The 12,354-nt window shown below is 43.0% G+C and overlaps 1 protein-coding gene across 1 annotated transcript in view; it reads left to right on the top strand.

Annotated features, from left to right (window-relative positions):
* The window catches only part of LOC105150649 (Sox box protein 15), a 31,970-nt gene that overhangs the window by 2,875 nt on the left and 16,741 nt on the right, over window positions 1–12,354 (top strand). Inside the window, exons 2-3 of the mRNA XM_011063874.2 lie at window positions 7,644–7,830; window positions 8,685–8,958. Of these exons, the coding sequence (XP_011062176.1) occupies window positions 7,644–7,830; window positions 8,685–8,958 (461 nt within the window). The remainder of the gene's footprint in view (window positions 1–7,643; window positions 7,831–8,684; window positions 8,959–12,354) is intronic.

Here is a 12,354-nt window from a genome sequence, read left to right as displayed (position 1 = left end):
CATCAGGTTAAATCTACACTCTAAATTTCTTTGCAGTGAAATCTCACTCCAAGAGAATGAAAATACAACCACCTTTGAAAAAAAAGTGAAAATATTTCACTTCTTGAAAAAGAGTGACAATTTTCATTCACTTTTTTTTTTTTGAAGTGAGATGTCACTCTTTTGAAGTGAAAATTCATTCTAAAAAGATGGAAAATTATCATATTTCCACTTTTTTTCAAGGATAGTTGTATTTTCGCTTTTTTTGTAGTGAGATTTCAACTGTAGAAAATTTAGGAGCGTAACCACAAATTAACTAGGAAATAAAAAACCGGATCTAAGTAGATACTTCTCCGTATTTTCAAACTGCGAACTGTCTCCGTGTAAATCGCTTCGCGAATCACGAATGAATTGATTCTCGATAAGAATTAATATGACGATGCGGCATTGCGCCGGGTCGATCGAGCCAGGGCAAGCTCAATTTGCAAACATCGATTATATCAACGAAACATCAATAATTCCGCGAACGATATGCTACACCACCACGGTAAGTATACGCGCACCTCGATTTTTCTTAGTATTTGTCGACTGGAAATACCTAAGTGTCGCGAACTCTTTGAAAATCGCCGCTATTTTCTTTTTTTTTACTCGACTCGCGGCGGCGCGGCGTTTTGGATTTTCCACTCGAGTTCCGAAGTTATTTGTTACTTCCAGCTTTTTGTTTTGACGTCTCAATGCAAAATCGTGGAAATGATTACGGAGCGGTGACGTCGCGTTTGACCCCTGGCGTGTAATGCGTATGTCGCCGAGAACCTTGTAATCCCTGCGATTGCGATGACTCAGATCGGTGACTTGACAATTGAGCAATGACTGGCAGTTTGATTATGGATTAATATAAGTTATAGTTATTTGAAGCGTGTACGAAATACGTGACACGACACGACACGACAGATAGGAAGACGCGCGCGCGCTTACGCCGTTGCAATTGTCTGACTCTAATCTGTATTATTTAATTAAACGATTCTTTCGAATCCATTATGTGCGAAAAGAACGCCGAGGTTCCGTTTTAAATGCCATCACCATTGTTTTTGCGATCTGTAGCGAACACTAAGAGAAAGATCACCGAGATAATAGATTCATATTTGCATTATAAACGTAACGGAGGTGGCAAACTTGAACCGCGATCGAATAGTCAGTCTTTGGATTTCGTAGGTACGTAACGTTCGTTAGTACATAAACGGTTTTAGGATAGGTCGTGAATCTGTATACTGACAAATTTTTACAAATATTTGTTTGAATATATAGTACTATATATATATAAAACTAGACACTTACTGAATGTAGACGTATATTTTAGTACAAGAACCATTAATTTGTGTGATTTGAGTATTATTTTTTTTATTGAGCAAATATTTATTCGATAAAATTTTATACACACATTTTTTCAATGTATTAATCTGTAGTGCATTAAACGTAATGGCGACGTGTTGATGAATCGAAACTCATTTGCAACCACGTAAATTTGCATCGTTGCAAACAATGGCCGCGCGGATTAACGAATTAAGACGACTAAGTGTCCTGGTATGACAAATACCGGATATTACTTCCCACAAACAAGCGCACTTCGTTAAAAAAACATTCCAACCATCGAGGCGAGCAAGTATGAAACAGATATCGTCCTCGCATATGATAATTCCGCATGTATTTTATTCGACAGCAATTTGTAAACTGCAATTTGTCGATAATTCATCGTTCGCCTGTTTCTACCAATGTTTAATTTTAATCTCGGTTTAATTAGCTCTCCATCTTTTTCTGATTGGAAGAATTAGAAAAGGGTTAAAGTTAATTTATATCGATACTCTCTAAATTCTTTGGAATAGAGTCCGACTCTAAAGAATGAAAATTGAATCAGTTTCGAAAGAAGAATGAGATTTCACTCTTAATTTTTAATTTCGGTTCAACTTACTCTTTGTCTTTTTCCCATCTTTATCTCTAAAGACTCCTGCGCGCTCCTCGAAAAATCTCGAGGTCGCCATCAAAGGCGCTTCGAATCGGAGAAATACTCGTGAGATTTTTATGAACCGTTACGTGCCACGAGTCCGCCACGACACACGAGTTCCGCAATTAACGCAACCGTATACCGGGCTCGAGCAGAGCCGCCTTACCTCGTCCTCGCAGCTCGCAGTTAGCCTGGGAATTTTTCGTCGCTCGACGGTATATCTCTGGTGGTATCGCGCGCGCGGACACCTCCTCCCGTGAGGTGCTGTGTAGAAATCTTCGATTCTTCCTTACTCGGTCGCAGGAAGTCGTACGTAATGCCTCCGCCGTTGGCTCGGAGGTCAGAGAAGGGTATACGGCGGGATGGAAAATACAGCGGACGTACATACGTATGTACGTACGAACGTACGAACGGACGGACGGACGGACGGACGGATGGACGGATAGACGGACGGAGTCCTGTTTGCGGCGTCCGTTCCGCAGCCTTAAACAACCCGTAAAGGTTTCGGGGATGCGCTTTCTTCGTTCTCAAATCTGAAACGCGCCGGAGCGTTAGTAGTGCAGAGGTGAGCGGCTGAGGTCGTCACTTCCGCTTACCAACCGAACCGCATTGGGCATTCGATTTGAAAGTTTAATCAGGGGCTTATATAAAATTACAGTCTTCGCGCAAGCGTCCCCGTTCGCTCGCGCGAACGAACAATTCCGTCATGCACGATTCGTTAAGATCTACGAGCTTATTTTCAATTCTCCCATATCTAAATCGAATCTACGATATATCGTTACCCCCGTTCAAGCATCGGACGGACGAAATTTTCGATCGGCGCCACGCGACAGACCGATTCCCACCCACCCACGCGTGCGTTACGCGACTACACCGCGTCCCGTCGCCTCGTCGTCGGGCAATGCAAGGGTGTGTTCGATCGACGCGATTATTTGAATAAAAATACTGGTCGCTGCATAAAACGCGCCGCCACGCCAGGTCGAAAGAGCTTTCTCCTTACTTCTCTCCGCGAAGCTCCCTCCCCCTCCCCCCCCCCTCCCCCCTTTGGCTTCCATCGGAGGAGAAGGAGGGAGAAGAACAATTTAGTCGGCGAACAAGTGTGTCGTTGACGTGGAGAATGACGAAAGGGAACGGGTCCGAGTGCTCAGAAACGACCCGGTCGCCATCGCTGCCTGTGTTTGCTCTGCGTGCCGAACCGTGCACAGGACACACCGGTGCTTTTTCCTCCTTCTCCTCGCGATGGAGAGGAGTCGCGGCGGAGATTCATGAGGCTCAACGGACATGCCGATTTAGGGGATCGCCGCCGGTGCGCGGCTGTTGTTCTTTGTCTCCCTGCTCGGCCGAGTCTGACGTGCGTGCGGCACGGCGTGTCTGCCGCTCCAGGTCGCGGCCCGCCGGTTCCTCTCGAGCTATTTGTAACGCGCGTCGGCGTGTGGAAGGATAACTGTCGTTTTTCCTTGACACGCATTGCGGAACGTCTCTCTTCGTCCCGCGTCCGCTTGGATCGCTCGAGGAGCCGAGATTTTTGAAGGACCGAGAGGAGAGAGAGAGCGGAAAGAGAACTCTTTCGTCTCCTTCGTCTGGAACTTTAACTCGTCGTTCGATTAAACGGTTACAAGCGCGTTTCGCTACGGGTAGTAAACATCGCGCACGAACGGTAACCGCGCGTGCAACACGCCGGTGCGTCTCATAATATATCGTGTAAATTAACGCAATCGCTGCAAATCCTTTATTAACACTAGAAGGATCGAGGTAGCTAAGGAGGTTGGCTACTCCTCGCGAAATTCAAACTAATATAACTTTTTTTCAATCTTGTTTCCAAGTGATAGCCTTTTGTGACCTTTCATCATTTTTCTTAGTTTTAGTAAAAAAAATTATCAATTATATTAAATGGTTGAATTTTTATTTAATTAAAAAATGACAACTTGGCTCTTACGAGCCTTCTAAGAGGATCGTCAAATCCGGTTCTTCTAGTATTAACAGGGCTGTCACAAATTTCTCAAAGTTCTTCAATTCTGTAAACTTTTCCCTGATTTCCGGACAAAATTTCATGATTTCTCTTGACTTTGAATATCTTGAAATTTTTTGTATTTCCATTCTGATTTAGAAACCGTTAAATATTGTATTTTGCTGAAAAATTATAATAATATTTAATATATCGTTACATTAATAAAACATTTTTTAGACGTTTCGGCCACAATCTGGCCGAATTATTTTATCAATGTAATGATATATTAAACATCACAAACAATATCTTGCGCTGTGATTTTATGCTCTTCTTTTTGTAAGTTTTAATTTTAACTTTCCAGAAAATTTTGCAAAATACCTCCCTGATTTCCCAAGCGATTCCTTTCCTGATTTCCAATTTTGTGACAATCCCTGCATTAATCCCTATCTTTTCGCTATCATTCGCAGATCTTATCTAGCGCGAATCGATGAACGAGACGATACGAGACGATACGAGCCGTTCCGCGAAGCTGCAATGACGCGTGTCTCATCGTCACGTGTGCAAAGTTTGACAAAGGACGCGACGTTAATGCGCGCGACGCCCGTCGATGCATCAGCGTCCGGCAATGACTCCTGGCGAATTAATATTTTCGAAACGATGCGCGGCTCATTGCATTCGCGGTTGGAGACTGCTTCCTCTACTCCTGGTGCAGTCACCCCGACATGAATCATTAAAGAAACAATGCTGAAGGCAGTGGCGTATCTATCATACGCGTGGGTGGTGCAGCTGCGCCGACGCCGACGAAACCCGGGGGAATCCTGACTGCGGCTCTTAATGACTTTTAATTTCGTATCGTATCTCTGCCATCGTTGCACGATTCTTTTTGCGAGAAATGCGTTGATAAACAAGTTTCATTATTATCGAAGACGCATGTCTATTTAATTTTCTTTTGTCTACCACATGAAAGCGATTAGATTATATTAAACGGTACAGAAAAAAAAAAACGTAATCAGCAGCAAATCCAAAATATGTATTTGTTTACTGTTTACATCTTATATATTATTTAAATTTATTTGTACGGTATAGTCTTAATGCATCAGAGATTCGACACTTGGAAACAATGGAATAAGTTTGTATCAATAGACAAAGTAGATATAGATAAGGCGTTGCGCAATCTTAGCACGTGTACTTCGTTAAAAAAATAGTCTGCATTTAATCGTATATATCATATCTGTTTTTAACTTAATAGAGAGAGAAGCGATACGAATCAAGCTACTCTTTTCCGATAGTGACAATTTCATAGGAATGAATAATCTAAAAGTACCTATGTTACGTCTATGATTCATAAAGATATGTCTGATCTCGCTTTGTTTCAAACTGTTGTTTACAACTGTTTTCGTTTTTTTATCCATGCTTGTTTATTTTCATAGTAGATTCGCAATATAAAGACCTATCGTGTTTCAAGCCTGTAATCGTCTTGATCTCGTTATCCTTTTGTCACATCCAGGTGTTACTTGGATCTGCTGGAAAGCTTGCTCGATGGAACGACAGAATATGTTGTCAGTGACTGTGTTCCGTAGAGTAGATAACAGATTTCAAACGATCCTGCATCCAACGGGTTCATAGCGGATAATGAGATCTGAGACTAGCTCATTTGTTAGAGAATCGTCCATCCGAGAAATATCTCGCTGAAACACGAAGCTCGCTGTAACGCGGAAATAAAATCGTTTACAACTTATTTTGTTATATTTTTTAATTGTGATCAAATCTGGCGTTCACGCAATTTATCATCTCCAGAGTAAAATTCCAGAGTCAAATTCGTCTTTCGTACTTTGGAACATTTTCTAAAACGCTTCACATAAATCTCAATCTATTTCATCGCGATAAATTCTCTTTGGTAGCCGTGATTCGTATCGGACCGATACGATATACTTCGATACGTCGAAGCAAGCCGTCGGTTTTATCAGCGACGGAAATGTGACTCTCTCTTTCTCTCTCTCTCTCTCTCTCTCTCTCTCTCTCTCTCTCTCTCTCTTTCTTTCTCGTAACTATATGTTTCTCTCCTCCGGTATAAAGGGTGACAAAAACGCGCGCACCTAACCGCCACGGCGTGAGGTTTATTGAATGAAAATACCGGCCGATACGTTTCTATTTTTTTTTTTTTTTGACCGACGTGCGTCGCAGCATCTCGCTAAACGCCGAATGAAACAATGGCCATTATATGGAACATTCGCGCGCAACGTATTACATGCACATACTCACAGAACATCGTACGTGTGCATTAGGTATGTTCAGCACGGTTTGCGTAGAACACTGTGTATATGTGTGTGTGTATGAAGCTGCGAAAATGTGTGTTTGCGCGCGACAGACAGCTGTTCGTACTATTATACCCGGCGCACGGTCGCATAATGCCTTAAGGACAATCGTGGGAATTCCATTAAGTGGCCTTGAATGGTTCATTCATGTCGATCAACTCTTTTCCTAACGGAACGGTTGACAGATCAATCGGCCGCTCAGGCACGAGAGCGACCCACGGGATTTCATTCGCTCGTTCTCGAGATCGAGAGAAACGCCGGAGTCAATTACTACTGGGCGCAGCTTGTACCGGTGATACCGCGATCGTCGGAGGAATCATCGTCGTCGAGAATGTTAGTGCCCATGCCGGTTCGAATCGATCGGGAGTATCGGGACTCCTAGCGTCTCGGCCGCGGCTTATCATGGTTTATTCCTCGGCGAATCGCGATTGCATTCGATTGCACTCGCACGCGAACGTATGGTACGAGTGCTTTCCGTTGAACGATCAATAAACTATTACCAGATCGCCCGCTATTGGATCAGATATATATATATATATATATATATATATATATATATATAATAGATATTGGTGTCCGTTATGACATTCAATTTGACTTTATACGTGCGGTATATAATATATTGTATCTATGGAGATTGCAGCAATACTGCGAATACGTCCCAAAAATAACAGACGTCGCAAGGTAACATAATCTCGACAAAACACGATTACGTAAAGTTAGCAAAGTGGTACAGTTGTAATTTACTTATCCTAAGGAAACATATTCCGTTCAAAACGGAGAAACATGGTACAAAGAGCGTTAAGGAAAATATTACAACGAAAAAGTATGTAAAAATATATTACAAAAAAATTTAATGTATAAATACGGCGATAATCCGCAAATCCTTTCTTAAGAAAAATACCCGTGAAAGTAATTCATAAAAAAGTAATATGTAAGATATAAATAATAATATAAACAATAATATATAACACACATTAGTAAAACAAAAATGCCATCTTCGGTTAATGCGATCTTTACGCGCCTGAATAATAATACTTCTTGTGAATATATACAATTTCCAATTCAAGTAAACTGTGTGCCTATTATCGTCAGTCTTGAAACATAGTCTTAAATAATTTATAAAATGTATAATATATAAAATTCATTTCTAACTTTTACATTATAGGTATACATATCATTAATATGATATTTTATTGTATTTGATTCGTAGTTCTTTTTCAACGTTATTTCTTTTTTAATTTTATATTACTTGAGCCATATTATATTACATATTTTAATATATAAATGAACACTTTCGCCCTGACTGAATAATAAATGTGCATAAAAAAGTAGATAAATTATTCGATCAAAGATATGGTAAGACATAGAATACAACTGGATTCTCTCTTGATTTTTGCAGGATGCTGGACAATTATGACAGGGGTGAGGTGACACCACCACCGGCGGTGAGCGGCTATGGCGGCTCCCCCGGCCTCCTGGCGCTCCATTCATCGCTTTACGCAACTCCCACGTCGAGAGCCTACGACATCGACTCCGGTATCGACGGCAACGACAGCTCGATGCCCATCGACACCCAAATCATCTCGGTACGGCGTTACGATTCCATTTCGGATTCTGTGTAGTCTATCGTTCTCGAAATAGATATCCGCGCCTTCGTGTTGCACACGCCGTGTACTTACATTCTTGCGCTCGACGTTGTTATAAACACACCTACGTAAAGCATTCACAGCAACGCACGCGTAACTATTCGGAAACGAATGCACGAGTACAAAGTCGAACCGCCGCGCGAAACAATGATAGCTGGAGGGAACGATAGCAAAATCGTATGTTTGATGCGAACGCGATCGATTCATTAATCCCACGTTTCGTCTTGTCTAGAGATTCTAGACAAAGCGAAGTCTAACCGCGAGCGATTTTGTCAAAATTTTACGAGAGTTCTCATTCTATAATCTTGGTTGAGATTACACACAGAAAGAATTATTTTGCTGACGTATCTAAAAATTTAGCTAGATACAGATCTGAAAATCATTTGGGCTATCAAAATAATTACGTAGAAATCTTAAGCACGAGTAATGCTGTAAAAAGTTTCGACATTCTAACAATCCTGTTTGAGTATTCTACGTATAACTATTTTGATAGTCCAACAAAATTCATTTTCAGATCTGTATCTATCTAAATTTTTAGATATTTCAGCTAATCGTTCCATGCAGAGTGAGATACCATATCATATCTTTCTCTCTTGTAGGATTTTTGACAAATCTTTCCATACTCCGTTATAGAATCTGTAGTCTTGTCGTTAGTCGTCACTAACCATTTTAACAACGTGGTTGTTGGCCAAATAAATTTATACCGTTCGACAATACATGTCGCTGGGTAAATAAACGTTGGATGTCCACGAGGGTGTCTCATGGAATGTGTAAAATGTATTTCTTGAAACCAGATACCGAGCATGCTGTCTGGCCCGGCGCAGCAGCGGCTCGAGGATATGCCGTGGCTGGCCTCCGGCCCGTCGCTCGAGTACCAACCTGGTATCTCGCCGATTCCTGCAGGAGTGAAGATGTGCCATCCTGGCGGCGGCACCGCCCAGAGGAGCCTCAAGGAGCAACGGATACGTCGCCCGATGAACGCGTTCATGGTCTGGGCAAAGGTCGAGCGCAAGAAATTGGCCGATGAGAATCCTGATCTCCACAATGCCGATCTCAGCAAGATGCTCGGTAAATGCGCATGAAATATTTCTCCCTTTTTCCCCTTCGCTACCTTAGAGCGATCAAAAGGCTTGTAGTTGACGACGATGTTTATTAATTAATCCTCCAACGAGATTGTGGATTCGTTTGATGGACGAAACATTGAATGTAAATTGAAAGAATATTGACCGCCTTTAGAAACTTTTGCATTTACATGTTAATTGGCTGAGAAATCTTGTTAACTCGATTCCGATCTATTAATAAATTGTAAAAGAGAATTAACACTATTTGCTTTTCAGCGAGGAATAGGTTCTCATGATTTGCAGCTCTAGAAATCCAGGACTTTTAATAAAGCACTGATATATTCAGTTTTCTATGTTAAATAGATCGGCGATTTATTAAAAAAACATTGTATCTTTTAAAATGTAATTAAGGCGTATCGAGGTTACCTCATTATAGGAAAATTATCTATTACCGGATACAGCAGAGGCCGAGATGCAAGATTACGGTCTCGTCTTTTAAAAATATACGTACGCGGAAACAATGTTGACGCTGCTCGCGGGAAAAAGCCTTTTCCGCCGGGAAACCGACTCTGGGAATAAGAAAGCAGGAAAAAAAAAAATCTTCCACGCGGCGCGTTATCATTAAATTAATTGCAGGGATCGGGCGAAAATGTGGAATTAATTCAATTACGCTTAGAACCGAAGCTTCAACGAGACGAGGAGAAAGGTGAGAGCTATCTCGAGAAACAGCCGAATGAGGGGGGGGGAGGGGACTCGTTGCTCGTTAACGCAATTATATATACATTTTTTTTTACCGCGTCGCCGAAATGCGCAGTTGAGACCGCGAAGCCGGCAACCACGAATGTAATTCGTGGTCTCGTCTCGTTCGTATATCGCGAACCACCTGCGCGATCGAGATAGGAAAATCATTCTCTTATCGCGTCGTCGTGCCGCGCCACTCCGGGTTCGAGTCCTCTTCGTGAATCTGGTTTCGATCGTTACGTTATCGCTCAGCGATTCCCCAGCGACATTTTTTCCTCCCAATTGTGATACAAATATTCGAAGCGACGACGCCGCTGTTTCGACGATTCGAATCGTCGTTTTCACGAAAACCAGAAAGTTTCGCAGTCTGCGGCTCTTCCTTTCCTCTCTCTTTTTTTCTTTCTCTCCGTCATCCTTGACGTGTCTCCTCAGTGTTAAAACAGGCAGTGAGAGCCCATCATCCGGTACCTAACGATCTGTCAGCACTGATCGGTGCTCTCCCTCTCTCCCTCTCTCTCTCTCTCTTTCTCGCGCGCGTTATCGTGGGCAGGTACACCTTGAATTATCGGCAATTGGCATCCGCAACGTTATTGGCATTTGAACGATCGAGCGGCCGTCGTGCAGAAAATTGTAAACTTCTCCTCCACCTACCTGCCTTTACCTCACCCGTTGCCCATTTCCAGCGCCCTGCACGAGGCGTAGCGTGTTTACACTCGCGCGCGCGCGTGTGCTGCGTGCATGCACACGTGCTCTCTCTCTCTCCTCCTTCTCTCACTCCTCCCCCTGGCATCGTGTCTTTTTCCCTTTTCCATTTTGCCACTCTCTTTGTCCCTCCGTCTCTCGTCTCGCGTCGACGAGCAAATCCGTAAATCACCTATCTACTCCCTCCCTCCCTCCCTCCCCTCCTCCTCCTCCTCCTCCGTTCCCCATGTTTTTCTCCCTCTCTGCGCCGGTCATCGGTGCGGAGTAAGGAAAAACTCCATCGGATTTATCGATCAGACATTAGGTGATCGGCGCGATGTTATTGGCATGACGCGGCTCCGATTACCATGCACGCCGGGTCTTTCGCCGCCCCCACTCTTTCCCTCCGTCTTCTTTTTTTTCTCTCCAGACATTCTACATATTCATGCGCGTGCTGTGCTGTGTGTCGATCCGTCCGTCCGTCCGTCCATCCGTCCATCCATCCCGCCTATCCATACGTACGTACGTACGTACGTACGTCCGTTAGCCCGTCGATCCGCGCGCGGAACACACGCACGCGCGTGCAGCGGAGCGCGCGCGTGCGAGCGTGTTTTGCGTCGGCGTGCGCACACGCAGGTTCGTACATTCGATGCACATGTATACAATGTACACACACGTGTATATATATATATATATGTGTGTGTGTGTGTGTATGTGTGTGTGCGTGTGCGTGTGCGTGTGCGTGTGTGTATATGTGTGTGTATGGCGCGAGTCAGCGTCGATTGCGTCGCTGTCGGTGCCGGGGCACGCAACGCACGATATACGCCGATGGGGGCCGTGTGGGCACCTTATATCCGGTGACACGCGTGCCCGCGCATCTTTATTAATCGTTCGCCCGTTAGCCCGCCTTCGAGATCTCACGTCTGTCAACGTTAGAAATTAACGCGTTCGCGCGTCCGAGCCCCGAATCGATCGTCGTCCTGGTTAATCGCGTTTATTTGGAGACGTTATTTGGAGACCTAATCTGGCTATAAGCGATTTTAGTTAAAACCTTACGAGAGAGAAAAATAATACTATGTATCTCTCTGTGTATATATATTATATTGGGTCATTTAAAAAGTATCCGCGGTTTTTTCATTCAAAAATTGAACGAAAAACCGCGGATACTTTTTAAATGACCTAATATATATATATATCTTTTTAAATTCTTTGGAATGGAATTCTTTAGAGTGGAATTCTTTGAAGTGAAATTCTCACTCTAAGGAATGTGAAAATTGGACGAGTCTTTTAAGAAAAAAGAATGGACCAATTTTCAATGTAATGCCTGTTCCTACTGGTATAATTAATTTTAATCTTGGTTCTAATTCTTAGAATTAGAAAAAAAAATGAAGAATCAGCTGAATCGAGATTAAAGTTAATCTGTATTGATAGAAACGAATTAGAGTGAGATTTCATTCTTCAGAAATTTTAGAGAATATGCTATCTCACTTATACAGTCTCACTTTATAATTTCAATTAAGTTTACAGAGTGAAATAGTATAAATTAAAATGAGATGATATACACAGAGAGACAGTACATGTACATACAAGTATATATACTTTCGTCTCTTTCAAGATTTTGACAAAATTGCTTGTGGCCATGATCTCGCGAGGCGTCGTTAATTCCGTCGTTAATTAGCGGAACGGCGACGACGGTGGTGATGGTTTATCGCGCGAGATAGTTTATCCACGAGATCGGCTTTGCGGGGAACGCGAGACGCACGACGATATACCGTGTTCTCGTCTTATATACGGTGTATAAATGCCGTGTCGCGGGACCACCTACGACAAATGTGGCAGCCCGCAAATAATACCGGGCGTGTGTTGTACCATCGGCGACAGCACCGGAGATACAGGGCTCTAACTGCCAACGCGGTATCGTGGTTTAGTGCCTCCGATTATTTCCCTTCCTCCCCTACGGGCGACATGCGTATGCATATTT

Source organism: Acromyrmex echinatior, chromosome 8, assembly GCF_024713525.1.
Source record: "Acromyrmex echinatior isolate Ae372 chromosome 8, ASM2471352v2, whole genome shotgun sequence".
In the NCBI taxonomy this organism is placed as follows: domain Eukaryota; kingdom Metazoa; phylum Arthropoda; class Insecta; order Hymenoptera; family Formicidae; genus Acromyrmex; species Acromyrmex echinatior.
The sequence above is the reverse complement of the archived record's forward strand: the minus strand, read 5'-3'. Positions and strand labels throughout refer to the sequence as shown.